This window comes from Protopterus annectens, chromosome 13.part0 (genome assembly GCF_019279795.1).
Source record: "Protopterus annectens isolate FY-2018-M chromosome 13.part0, PAN1.0, whole genome shotgun sequence".
NCBI lineage: Eukaryota > Metazoa > Chordata > Ceratodontiformes > Protopteridae > Protopterus > Protopterus annectens.
Genome location: NC_056747.1, coordinates 650,712,003 through 650,724,266, shown reverse-complemented (window position 1 = coordinate 650,724,266; position 12,264 = coordinate 650,712,003). Strand labels below are relative to the sequence as shown.

Sequence of the window (12,264 nt, the reverse complement as noted above, 5' to 3'; positions counted from 1 at the left end):
GTCAAACTTGTGTCTAATCACAAGAGTCTATCAAACCTTACGGCAACACTTGTGTGTAATGCCCAGAGCTTATCAAACCTTACTGCTACACGTGTGTGTGTAATACCCAGAGCTTATCAAATCTTACTGCCACACGTGTGTAATTTCCTGAGGTTACCAAACCTTACTGCCACACATGTGTGTAATTTCCTGAGGTTACCAAACCTTACTGCCACACTTTTGCACAATGCCCAGAGCTTATCAAACCTTACTGGCTCACTTGTGTGTAATGCCCAGAGCTTATCAACATCTACGCAATAATATATTTCCCAGATTTGAGATTTTATACCAACAAATGGATTTTGATGTTTAATAAATTCCATTTTATAAAACAGAACTGTAAACATTTTTCACCAAATACTGATATCTTAGTCTGGTTTGCAGTTTTTAATTACTGCAATATTCTTTGGTTGCTTCTCTGCATTTCATTTAATAAGCAGTGGTGTAAAAGTAATAGGAAATTACTGTACATGAACTCTGAAGTAATACTATTATAACTCAGTAAATATCATTTAGTGAAAAGGCATTGTGCCTGTGCAAAATTCACACAGCTATGCCTTCACAGCTATCATATAATGGCTGAAGGGTATTACCCTTAACACTCCAACTACTGACCTTTTTTCAGGTACAGGAAATGCTGAATGTAGGAAATGTTGACAGGCAGTGTTTATGAATTTGTTATCGCTGGATAGTGGTGTGAGTTAGAGTGTATACAGTGTGTTGTGTGGGTAGCTGAAGTTTGTGTTTGATTTTGTGAAGTGCAACTGCAGTCGGGTTAAAAAGAAATGGGTTGTTTGCATTTTTATTTGCATAAGATAGAGGAGTCGCTGCCAGTGAGATGTTTTTGCACTGGGAGTGATTAAATACTGCAATGGTATTTCTCTATTGTTTGAGTTTGTGCAGTCTGGCATGACAAGTGTGTGGGTGTGTGTGTGTGTGTGTCTGTAAAGTGCAAGAGAAAAACTTTCTTGTGTTTGTTAAGGGATATTGTGAGTGAGTTTGTTTTGCATTCTCATTTTCATGTGGTTAATGTTATTCATTCATTATTTTGACATTTACTGTTTTAGTAGGTCAACACATACTTGCAAAATCAAGTAACATAGAAAATTTAGATTAGATCTTCTTTATGTTAGCTATAAATTGCGGTACTCCAAGTGGGCAGAGTTCATAAGCTCAATAAATTGTGTGACACGTATATATTACTAAGTGAAGAACTGGTTTACAGCTTCTTGATAATTTTACTGAAAAAAATGTGCAAATGCATGTGCTGACTTGAGGATACACCAAACCAAGTGAAAATATAAGATAAATAAGTAGCATTTTATTATAGTAAATTAGAAATTAAATTCTGTTTCTGCTCAGAATATGCTTTAAAGTTTCCATTACTATGTCATTCCTTGTAATGTACATATCTGCTATAATTACTATTTATTATACCGTCTCATGACTCTGTTTAGTACTGAGAAATGCAGTTAATGCTCAGCATTTCCAGGCATGGAGGCAGAAAAATTAACCTTAATTTACATGATATATATAACTCTAAGACTAATCTGTTAACTACATTTTATATTTCACTAAGGGTAGAAGCATATTACATGTGCACGGTGTTTGTCTCTGCTAAAAGTCATGACCCATTCAGTTTAGTCAATAAATGCAAAATAACAGCTACAGAAAACGATTGCTATCCATGTTAGAGCCATTTTCCAAATGCTAGGTAGGCGCATACAGTTTTTATGTGCAGAGTATCATTGTCACGTCCATCTCATTTTGCAGTCACGTACTAACTACAGATATACATGCAGGCAAATAATCAGCAATTCTTGTCTCTCTCTTAGTTGAAGTGCCACAAAGCAACCTAGACCTATAAAGCCCTCAGACAATGGCTCAGTAGTGCTGACCTATATGGTAAAGCACATTTTACACACAGCCAGGTGCCTCCTACCTGCATTCTGTATATCTGTGCAGGGACTTTCACTGGAGCCTTAGTAGCTGTACATTCTGTAACAAGAATTTAGACAAACATTTACCAAGTATTATGTAACAGTGTTATTTTGATAACCCAGGTTCTGACTGCTCTGTGAGGTAGAATACAGATTTTGTTGGTACCTGGGGCTTTGTCATCAGTAGCTTTTCTCTTCCGGCTCTGGCTGTTATAGTTCAGCCTTAGTTCCTGACTAAATTCCTTCAGAGTTTCTCTGGAATCATAAGCTTTCCGAGGCTGTCTTCCATCTTCGCTTTCATCTGATGAACTGGTATAAGCAAGTTCTACCTCATGCCTGCCCTTTGACAAAGGCTGGTAGGGTTTGCAATCCATCTGTTCCATTTTTGAAGAAGTTGTCTCAGTGATATTAAAATCAGAAGGAAACATTCCTTAGCAGAAGATATCCTAAAAAACAGAAGTTATCATACATTCAGTGAAGTAGGAGAGAAGGAACAGTAAATGAAGAGCACTGTAAACCTTGTATAATTTACATAAGCAAATACTGTTCAAAATCAGATAAAAAACTTTATTTTAAATATGACTCAATCACAGTGACTGAATATGCTTGTGGCCTCTACCTTTTGCAGTAAAATAGCTTTGAATTCTTAGAATTTGTTATATTAAAGGAAATGGTGACATGCAGGTACATGCATGCAGGCATGTATATTATACAAGTTTTTTACAACTTACTGAAGCAATCTGAAAGTGATAAAATTGAACATACAAAGTTGAAACATCAAAATGCTGAAATGATGAAATAAAAATCTCTACTCTCTATGTATAGAAAACTAGACTTGCTACCCCATCCCCCCCCCCAGGACCCATGTCTCATGTTACATGTATTATAATTCAACAGTTTGTCATTTTAGATTGTGCATTCAGTGTTATGACTTTCAGTATCTCTCTATAAAGCAAGCTCTCATAGAATCATAGGAAGCTACTAGGCTATTGGGCCTGAGGCCCTTATAAGCCTAGCAAAGAGTTTAGCCCATGTATAGACAAATCAGCACCCGATACCCCTGTCCAACAGGGACACGGGTGGAATCACAGGGATGTATTTTCTATTTCCCATCCAGTTATCCAAGTTGGACTTAAAAAGGGGTAAAGAGGTATTCTGCTTGACATGGAGAGGGAGTCTATTTCACAGATGGGGAGTCTTTGGAACACAAATCTGTCTCGCCAACAAGTCCTATTAATATCACAGACCAGGTTGAGGCATGTGCAGGTTACCCAAGTGGAGCTTGACTTGCGGATATGCAGCAGTCCCATCAAGATGGGGTCCGAGATCTCTTTGTATGCTAGACAGAGGTCACCTCTGAGGAGTCTGTATGAGACAGAGTAGAGGGATAGGGTTTTTAGCCTATCTGTGTATGGTAGATTTTTGAGGCCCTGGATTCTCCTGGTGAGGAACCTCTGTGGTCTCTCCAGGTGCTTCATGTGCTTTGAGGTGCATGCCAAATGGGGTGTTGTACTCAATAATGGGCCTTATAAGGGAAGAATACAAGGATGTTATGACCACCTTGTCCCTGGATGAGATACCCCTACTAATGAGGTGGGCCATGTAGAAAGCTTTCCGTACAATGGAAGCAACATTGTGGTCAAAAGTCAGGTTGCTATCAATCTGGGGTGCCCAAATCCCTCATGACTGACTGCATGCTTAGGACCTTGTTGTTAATGTGATAATTTGTGGGGATGTCACTCTCCCCAAAGGGGATAATGATTCAGTTTCTTGTATTTAGCTTGAGGCCATGTTTCTGACACCAGTCATTTGTTTGGATGAGACCCTCTTGGAGAATGTCCACGCCACTAGAAGAATTGATGAAAGTGCCCAGCTTGCAGTCATCTGCAAACTTGGTCAGCCATAGCCCACTTGTTTTGGCCTGCACCTCAGAAAAGTATATCCCAAATAACAGAGGCCCCAAAACTGAACCCTGGGGTATTCCACTCGATATGGATCTACTGCTTGAGGTGGCTTCCCCTATTTTGACTAGGTGGGTTCTATCAGTGAGCCAGTTAGCTACCCCATCTGGTAACATTCGGATTGATGCCTAGTTGAGAGAGTTTATCTATTATGCCTGAGTGGGGAATAGTGTCGAGGCTTTGGCCAGGTCAAGGTAGGTGGTGTGCACTGCCTTCACCCTTGTCCATGGCTTGGGTGACTGTCTCCTCCTCTTGATAAAGTCAAACTGTGTGGGATCGAGTGTTTGGAGGTGCAAATGTCCTTATGAATGAGGTCCATGATAATCCATTCCATGGCCTTGCAGATCAGGCTAGTTAGGCTGATTGGTCTATAATTTCCTGGATTGGTGGATGCTCTACATTTGTGTAAAGGGCTGGATTGATGGATGCTCTACATTTGTGTAAAGGGATGACAGAGACTGTCCTCCACTCACCTGGGACAAATCCAGTACTCACAGGCTTTGGTTGAACAGGGTTGCCTAATGGTGCTGCAATTTCCTGCCTGAGTTCATGTAGGATGCAGCCTGGGAGGTTATTGGGTCCCATGGAGGCTGTATTTTTTGCCTTTGAGAGAGCAGTGATGACTGATCCCTAGATATAATGGGAAGGGGGCAGGTACTGGGAATGTCCTGATTTACTGATGGGGACAGAGGGGTGAAATTTTCACTGAATGTGTCAGGCAGCAAGTTTTCCATATCTACAGCATTTATATATGTGGTGTCCTTGACTACCAGTTCTGAACAGATCTGGGAGCTGCCTTTGAAATTACGGACATATGTGAAGAAGGCCTTATGATAGTCTCTAGTAGATGTGGCCAATTTGGACTCGAAGTTTGCTTTGGAGGATTTCACTACTGCTCTTTATTTGCTTGTTCAGGCTAGAGAGAGATTGATTCCAATTGGGCACCTGCTCCTTCTTGATCCTGGACAGCAATGTTTTTCTTTTGCTATAGAGTTTATTTATTGCAGATGTCCACCAGACAGATTTACTCTTCCTTGCAGAGGATGATTTAGTCCTGTCAGGTATTCCTGATTCCATGCATCTATATAAATGTTGGTATAGTAATTTGGTATAGTTTTGGATACTGGTGCCAGTACCTAGATAGGGGACTGGGGCTGTGAAGCTGTTGATACCATCCCTCAGGAGGCTGTAATCAGCTTTTTTTTTTTGTTTGACCCTAGCTAGAAGGGGGACGGGGGAGAAGGAAATCTCATTAGTGAGTTAAAGCCTCAATACACAACACTAACTTGCACATTTTTCCTCATTCTCATTATAAAAATATATGTACATATGATGCATACTGGCACACTGCATATCCCTATGCTATTACATACTTATTAGTAAGAATACTGACATTGCCTGTCTTCCCATATCAGAATATTCAAAGGAGTACTTCAAAAACTACCTGAGGACTCAGAAATAGCACCATTGTTTGTGGTAAGAGCGGAGGTAAAAAGGGACTGTTTCCATGATGATGTAATTTGTGATTGAGAGATACATCAGCCACAGTGAGGAAAGACCTCATGACCAGCTAATCTATATATCACTGCATCACAGTTTACCACTATGAATACAACTCAGCACTTTTCTGCAGTAGTTAATGCTGTCAGCTCATTTACTTGGCACAGCCAATCCACATTCATTTTGCCACACATACACACACAACATAGCTATAACTTGTCCCTGAGTAGTCAGAATGTCCACAATGTCTCCTTTTTTTCTGCCCTTGTAAATCACAGAAGATTACTGTCCATCATTAATGCCAGGCATGACCATTCCAAACTTCATATTCTTCAGTATATGCATGCTGGGATTCACTTCATAACACTAAAACTTCAAAATACTGAAAATGACAAAACGTCATAATACTGAAGACCAAAATACTGAAAGCTCAAAATACTGAATACTCAAAATACTGAAACTCAAAATACTGAAAACACATATTATGTGTAAACTCAGCTTAAACAACATAAATCATAACAATTTCTACCAAATATATGCAGGGGGGCAAGCCCCCCTGCACCCCCCATGTGGGGGGTTGTGCCCCCCACACCCCCTGCTAATTATATATATCTACTCCAAGATTGTACTTAACTACACTATGTGCAATCTTGGAGTTGATATATTTAATTAGCAGGGGTGTATGCAGCCCACATAGCAGGGCTTGCCCTGCATATATTTGGTAGAAATTGTTATGATTTATGTTGTTTAAGCTGAGTTTACTCATAATATGTATTTTCAGTATTTTGAGTTTCAGTATTTTGAGTATTCAGTATTTTGAGCTTTCAGTATTTTGGTTTCAGTGTTTTGAGTTTCAGTATTTTGATATTTCAATGTTATGAAGTGAATCCGCATGCTGATACAAAAGGCATTATGTTAGCAACTTTCTAAGTTTATAAGAATAGTAATTAAAATCCATCCCTGAATGTGGGTCTTTGTCCCCCTGTTAGTTTTGACCTTGCCTAGAATTCTTGTGTTATATAAATGAAATGTATGCTTATATATGCCCTGTTCTTCTACCTCATAACTCACAAACTGTGGCAAGCCTTAACTGAAGCCTGAGATCCTCATTCTATTATATAGAAATCCTTGTTACACCAACATACCTGCTAGTTTAGTAGGTTAATGCTTCTCTTTCTGAAGTCAAGGGTGCAGGGTTTGAAGCCCAACCCCCCCTTGTCATTTTTTTTTTTTTTTTATGCTTTTATATGTCATTCCTCTATTATTTTCCCTGGTGTCTGGGCATGGCACAGAGGACAAATGTATTCACTTGGAGATGGGAGAGTGAAAGGTTTGACTCTTTTACTACATTTAAGACAAGTTATTTAAAATGACAATCCGTCAAACCCCCTCCCCACACACAAATCTATCCTATCCTCTCACTAACCCCCCCCTACTGTGATGTCCAAGGCAGGCAGATGGACACTCAGACAGAGACAAATGTGTACACTTGGTCATACACTCAAGCATGCAAGCCCTCACATACACACATGCAAACACACCCCAACACTACTTGTCTTCTAAACTTTCCAGCACTTGCCTCTGCCACAATTGATAAACAGAAGCTTTTGGCAGTGTTCATTAATATGAGTGGTCATGAGCAAGATGTTAACTTATGCAGCCAAGTCATTCGCTGAATGCCTTCCCATTAGGCAGTTCTGAAGAAGAGCACATGGCAAATTAGCACACGCCTCTCACTCTACAATGTCTTACTAGCATTAGCAGTGTCACAGAAATATTCCATCACCATGTTGCACATCTTTGCATTGCAGTACTAATGTACCTTTAAGAGCACCCCATTAGTAGAGGGCTTCAATGCTTACCACACTTTCAGGCACATTACAAGAGATAAAGGCACTAAAGACAGCAGTGTCTCCATATCTATGAAGAAACACTTCACCTGCAGACTAATTAAGCAAGATAATGAACTGGAATTCATGCATGCCCATCTTAGCATTAACAAGCCAAATTATCACATAATGGCTAACTAAATAAATATCTTTAAGGTCCCCTCAGTCCATAACACCTTTGTAACTAGTACGGCATCCTAAGCATTAAAAGCACCATTCTACTTGGGGACATTAACTACCTCATTATCTGGGAGACATATACATCATCTAACATATATGCCTAAAGCTTTCTGTATTCATTAAAACAAACTTTCTGTACCAGTTGGTCTACACAACAACCACGGGTGATAAAATCCTGGACTAGGTCCTCACCAATATGAGAAGTTCTGCTCCCTACCAGTTGTAACTCCCTCCCTGATCAAATTAGGCCACTGATCAGTTACCTTCTCCTTAAGACTGATGAAAGCCAGAGGCATCCTTCAATATCGCCAAATTAAGAGATTATATCATGGCTAATCTACTTCCAACTTCATGACCCCACTGCCTCTGTGGAATCTATTACTACCAAATTATATGCACTTGCAATTAATTACATAGATGCAACTGCCTCTGTATGAAGTAATTACAATGCAAAGTACAAAAATAAATCCCTTGTGGTGGAATGCATATATAAACATACCCTATAACAAAAGAAATAAACTCGATGCATGTAAAAATAAATTGAATTCAAAAGATGCAAAACTCTTGTTAAACTTAACTGGGAACTCCGGACCCTGAGGAAATCAACCAAAGCCAGATATGATGAAAAAACAGCCACCTAGGCAAAGAAAAAAAACACACTTCTTTGGACTCAAAGACCTAGCAGATACATTTAGCTCCAACTTTGCCCCACACTCTCCTACATTCCCAGATCTCCTACCCACAATCTACACCACCTTTCCTCAAATCTCCCATGAACAATTCCTCAAGGTACTATTCAAGGCCCTAAACACTGGTCTTATTGGGCCAGATACTATACAAGGCTGTTTACTTGCCAGCCTAAAATGTGACCTGTCAGACCCCCAAACAGGGGCTATTCAATGGCAGCCTCCAACCAGGCTTTTTTCCAATTGGAGGATAGTAAATGTTATCCCCTTGCGCAAAGGAGGGGCATTAGCCCCAGGAAATTATAGACAGTTACATTCAACTAACCTCATCTGTAAGACAGTGGTAAGGATCACTGTGGAATTAATAAATAAGGACATAGTTAACCAACAAACCGATGCTCCAAGCAAGTTTGGATCGTCAAGGGTAGATCCTGCCTATGTAACCTGATTGAATTTTTCTTTAGATGGATGAGGGAAAAACAGTACACATATATTTAGAGCTAAGACATTTGACAACATACCACACTCAGGTGTCACAGATAAATTGTCCCTGCTCAATGTCTACCTATATGTAGTTCACAGAAAATTAAGGTAGGCTGTTCTACCTCCTCCAAAAGCCACGTCACTAATGGCACATCCCAGGCTTAGCCTTATACCACTTTTCTTTGGCATTCACTTCTTGGAAGTTAAAGCTACTGTTGTAGATGACTATAAACTGTGTGTCATCTTAAGTTCCCAAGAGGACACCAAGATCCTCCAAGTAGGCCTTTCCTAAGCCAATAGCTGGTATGAAAGCCATGGACTAAAACTAAATACAAAGAAATTTATAATATTACCCTTCAACAAGCATGAAATACCTTGTAATTATCACAATGACCATGCACCGCTAAAGACTGATCCAGTAGTAAAGGATGTGGGAACCTATGTAGACAATGGCCTGTAATTTGATCACTACATATCCTCTACTAAAAGAAATTTCATTTCTACTGTACAACTTATTACTAAGGAAATGGCTTCCAATGCCAGGGATGTGATCCTTCTGATGTACTCTGCACTCATGCAGCCCATCATTAAGTATAATGCCCCATTTGGTATTTACCTGTATAATACTGAAAACTGGTTGCAGGAAGGAAGGCACCAAACACAAAATGTAAGAACAAGCAGTTTAATCTAAAATGATCTGAAGTCACAGTATTTACTGTGATGAAAAGCGCTTCATTTTGGATTAAACTGCTTGTTCTTACGTTTTGTGTTTAGTGCCTTCCTTCCTGCAGCCAGTTTTCAGTTTTGTCTTTTTTCATCGGCTTGAGTCATTTACCTGTAAAATACAACCTGAATGCCCAGAATACTTTCTTACTATGAAAATAATGCTGAACCTCTGAAGTCAAATTGCCTGTAAAAACTTGCATTTCTTTTTATTTATATGCTCTTTTGTATGTACCTATGTATGTATGAATTCACAATTGTATGTTGCTTTACCTCAGAAGTTAACTTGTCTGTACTATTTAATTGATACATGTATTGGAGCTTTTCTCCCCAGGCCTCTACTGAAAATGGGCTCTCATAGCCCAGTGGACTATCCCAGTAATTAAATGCCAATAAATAAATGACTGTGTGAAATTATAATTATGTGGAATTTCTCATAATTTTGCCAATTTGTCGGTGTCAAACAGGCTAAAGAAAAGCAATCTCTATCTTGTGTATGCAGCCTCAACAGAAAAGTACAGTTTTGTACCTACCATAAATGTAGATGTTCGAAGATCCACATTGCTGCAGTCCTTACATATGGGTAGTCCGCTGTCCTCGGTCGGCCTGAATACCAAAGTATAAGGCTGACTTCGGTCAAGGCGCTTAAGACTGACATCAGGACGTCAGGGTACAAATGCGCATGACCGACGTCATATCCTCAGTCTTTTCTTGCCCCAGATGTCAGAAGGCCCTAAAAAGAAAGGCCAAACCAAAAGACAGCAAAAAACAACCAACCACCCCTGCACTAATCCTATTTACACTATTTACAATATTCACAAACCAAACCACACAACCGCCTCTAACTACAGAGGGGAAGGAGGGAGGGTAAATTGGACTGCAGCAATGTGGATCTTCGAACATCTACATTTATGGTAGGTACAAAACTGTACTATGTTCTTCATCTCACATTGCTGCAGTCCTTACATATGGGTAGAATCCCAAAGCAGAGGTAAGGGAGGATGGCAAAACTATAAAGCATTAGGAGCTGCCAAAATGCCCTGTAAAATTGCAGTGGCAAAACCAGCCCTAGATTTAGAGTAAAGTGGAAGGTGGTAATGCTTAGAGAAAGTATGCACTGAACTCCAAGTAGCTGCCTCCAAAATATCTTTAGTAGCCACCCTCCTTAAAAAAGCTGTAGAAGTGGCAGTAGCCCTAGTGGAATGAGGCCTAATCCCAGCTGGAATCTCCTTACCATGATGGGAATAACAGAAAGCAATACAAAAACCAATCCACTTAGAAATAGTTTGTTTTGAAACAGGCTTGCCCTGAGAACCCAAAGCAAATGAAACAAATAACTGCTGAGACTGCCTGAACCCTTTAGTTCTGCTCAAATAATATCGCAACTGCCTGTGTATATCCAAAGTGTGCAAAATCTTTTCCCCTTTATTTTGGGGGTTTGCATAAAAAGTAGGCAAATGAATAGTTTGGTTTAAAGCCACACTAGAAACCACTTTAGGCATAAAGGAAGGATTAGTACGCAAAGATACCCTATCCTTATGGAAAATTAAGAAAGGCTCAACCGCCATGAGGGCCTGTAATTCAGAAACCCTTCTTGCAGAGGTAATGGCCAACAAAAAAGCAGTCTTCCATGATGAATATTTCAACTCGGCAGTAGCTGCAGGCTCAAAAGGTTGTAGAGTGAGTTTCTCCAACACAAAATTGAGATCCCAAGCAGGAGTAGGAGTTCTACGTGGGGGTCTTATATTCTTTGCCCCTCTAAGGAATTGCTTAAACAAAGGATGAGAAAATAAAGGTGGGTCACAGTCATAGTGAGCAGAAATTGCTGCAGCATGAACCTTAATAGAGGAGAAGGACAAACCTTTGTCCAGTAACTCAGTAAGATATTGAAGAGCCACACTTAAATTAGGCTTAGAAACATCAAATTCCTTTGCTGTACTCCAAAATAAAAATCTCCTCCATTTATCTGAGTACACCTTCCTTGTACTAGGCCTTCTGGCCTCCAAAATAACATTCAAAACTTGCTGTGGAAGCTGAGACCCTCCAGGGTTTAAAACAGAATATGCCAAGCTGTTAGATGTAGAGAGTGAAGTTTGACATTGAGTAAATGACTGTTCTCCTGAGACAGCAGGTGTGGAATCGAAGGCAAAGGCCATGGAGGCTCCCGTACCAGACTTCTCAGTAATGGGTACCAGTGCTGTCGAGGCCAATCTGGAGCTATTAAAATCATCTTTGGCTTGTCCTGTCTGACCTTCAGGAGTACCTTTGGGAGGAGAGGCAGAGGCGGAAAGGCATACACATGAAGATTGCTCCAATTGAATGAGAGAGCATCCACTTTCCAGGCTGTGGGATGAAACCTTTTTGTGCAAAACTTTGGCAGCTGGTAGTTTAGTGGAGAAGCGAACAGATCTATGTCTGGAGTTCCCCATAACACTGTCAATTTCTGAAATACATGAGGATCCAATTTCCACTCGTGGGGATCCATAATTTGTCTGCTCAACACATCTGCTAAGAAGTTCTGTGCTCCCGGCAGAAACCTTGCCTGAAGATTTAGCTGTAAACTGAGAGCAGTCTCCCACAAAATCATTGCTTGTCTGCATAGAGGATAAGAATGCGTTCCCCCTTGCTTGTTGATGTACCACATGACAGTTGTGTTGTCTGTTAGAACCAACACCTGCCCTGGAAGAAGTAAATCCTTGAAAGCCATTAATGCAAATTGGACTGCTAACATCTCCTTCAAGTTGATATGTAGATGTTGAAGTCTGGCAGGCCACGTGTCTTGTACCCACTTTCCATTTAGATGAGCTCCCCAAGCTTTGTCTGAGGCATCTGTCGTTAGAATCTGACTCGCCTCTGGCCGGGT

General features: G+C 40.2%; 1 protein-coding gene across 3 annotated transcripts in view; it reads right to left on the bottom strand.

Moving 5' to 3' along the window:
- Positions 1-12,264, bottom strand: part of TENM1 (teneurin transmembrane protein 1) — a 3,721,864-nt gene that overhangs the window by 3,197,290 nt on the left and 512,310 nt on the right. For all 3 annotated transcript variants that reach the window (XM_044054336.1, XM_044054337.1, XM_044054338.1), the window contains exon 4: positions 2,146-2,425. In XM_044054336.1, coding sequence (XP_043910271.1) covers positions 2,146-2,407 — 262 coding nt within the window. In that variant the 5' untranslated portion in view covers positions 2,408-2,425. The remainder of the gene's footprint in view (positions 1-2,145; positions 2,426-12,264) is intronic.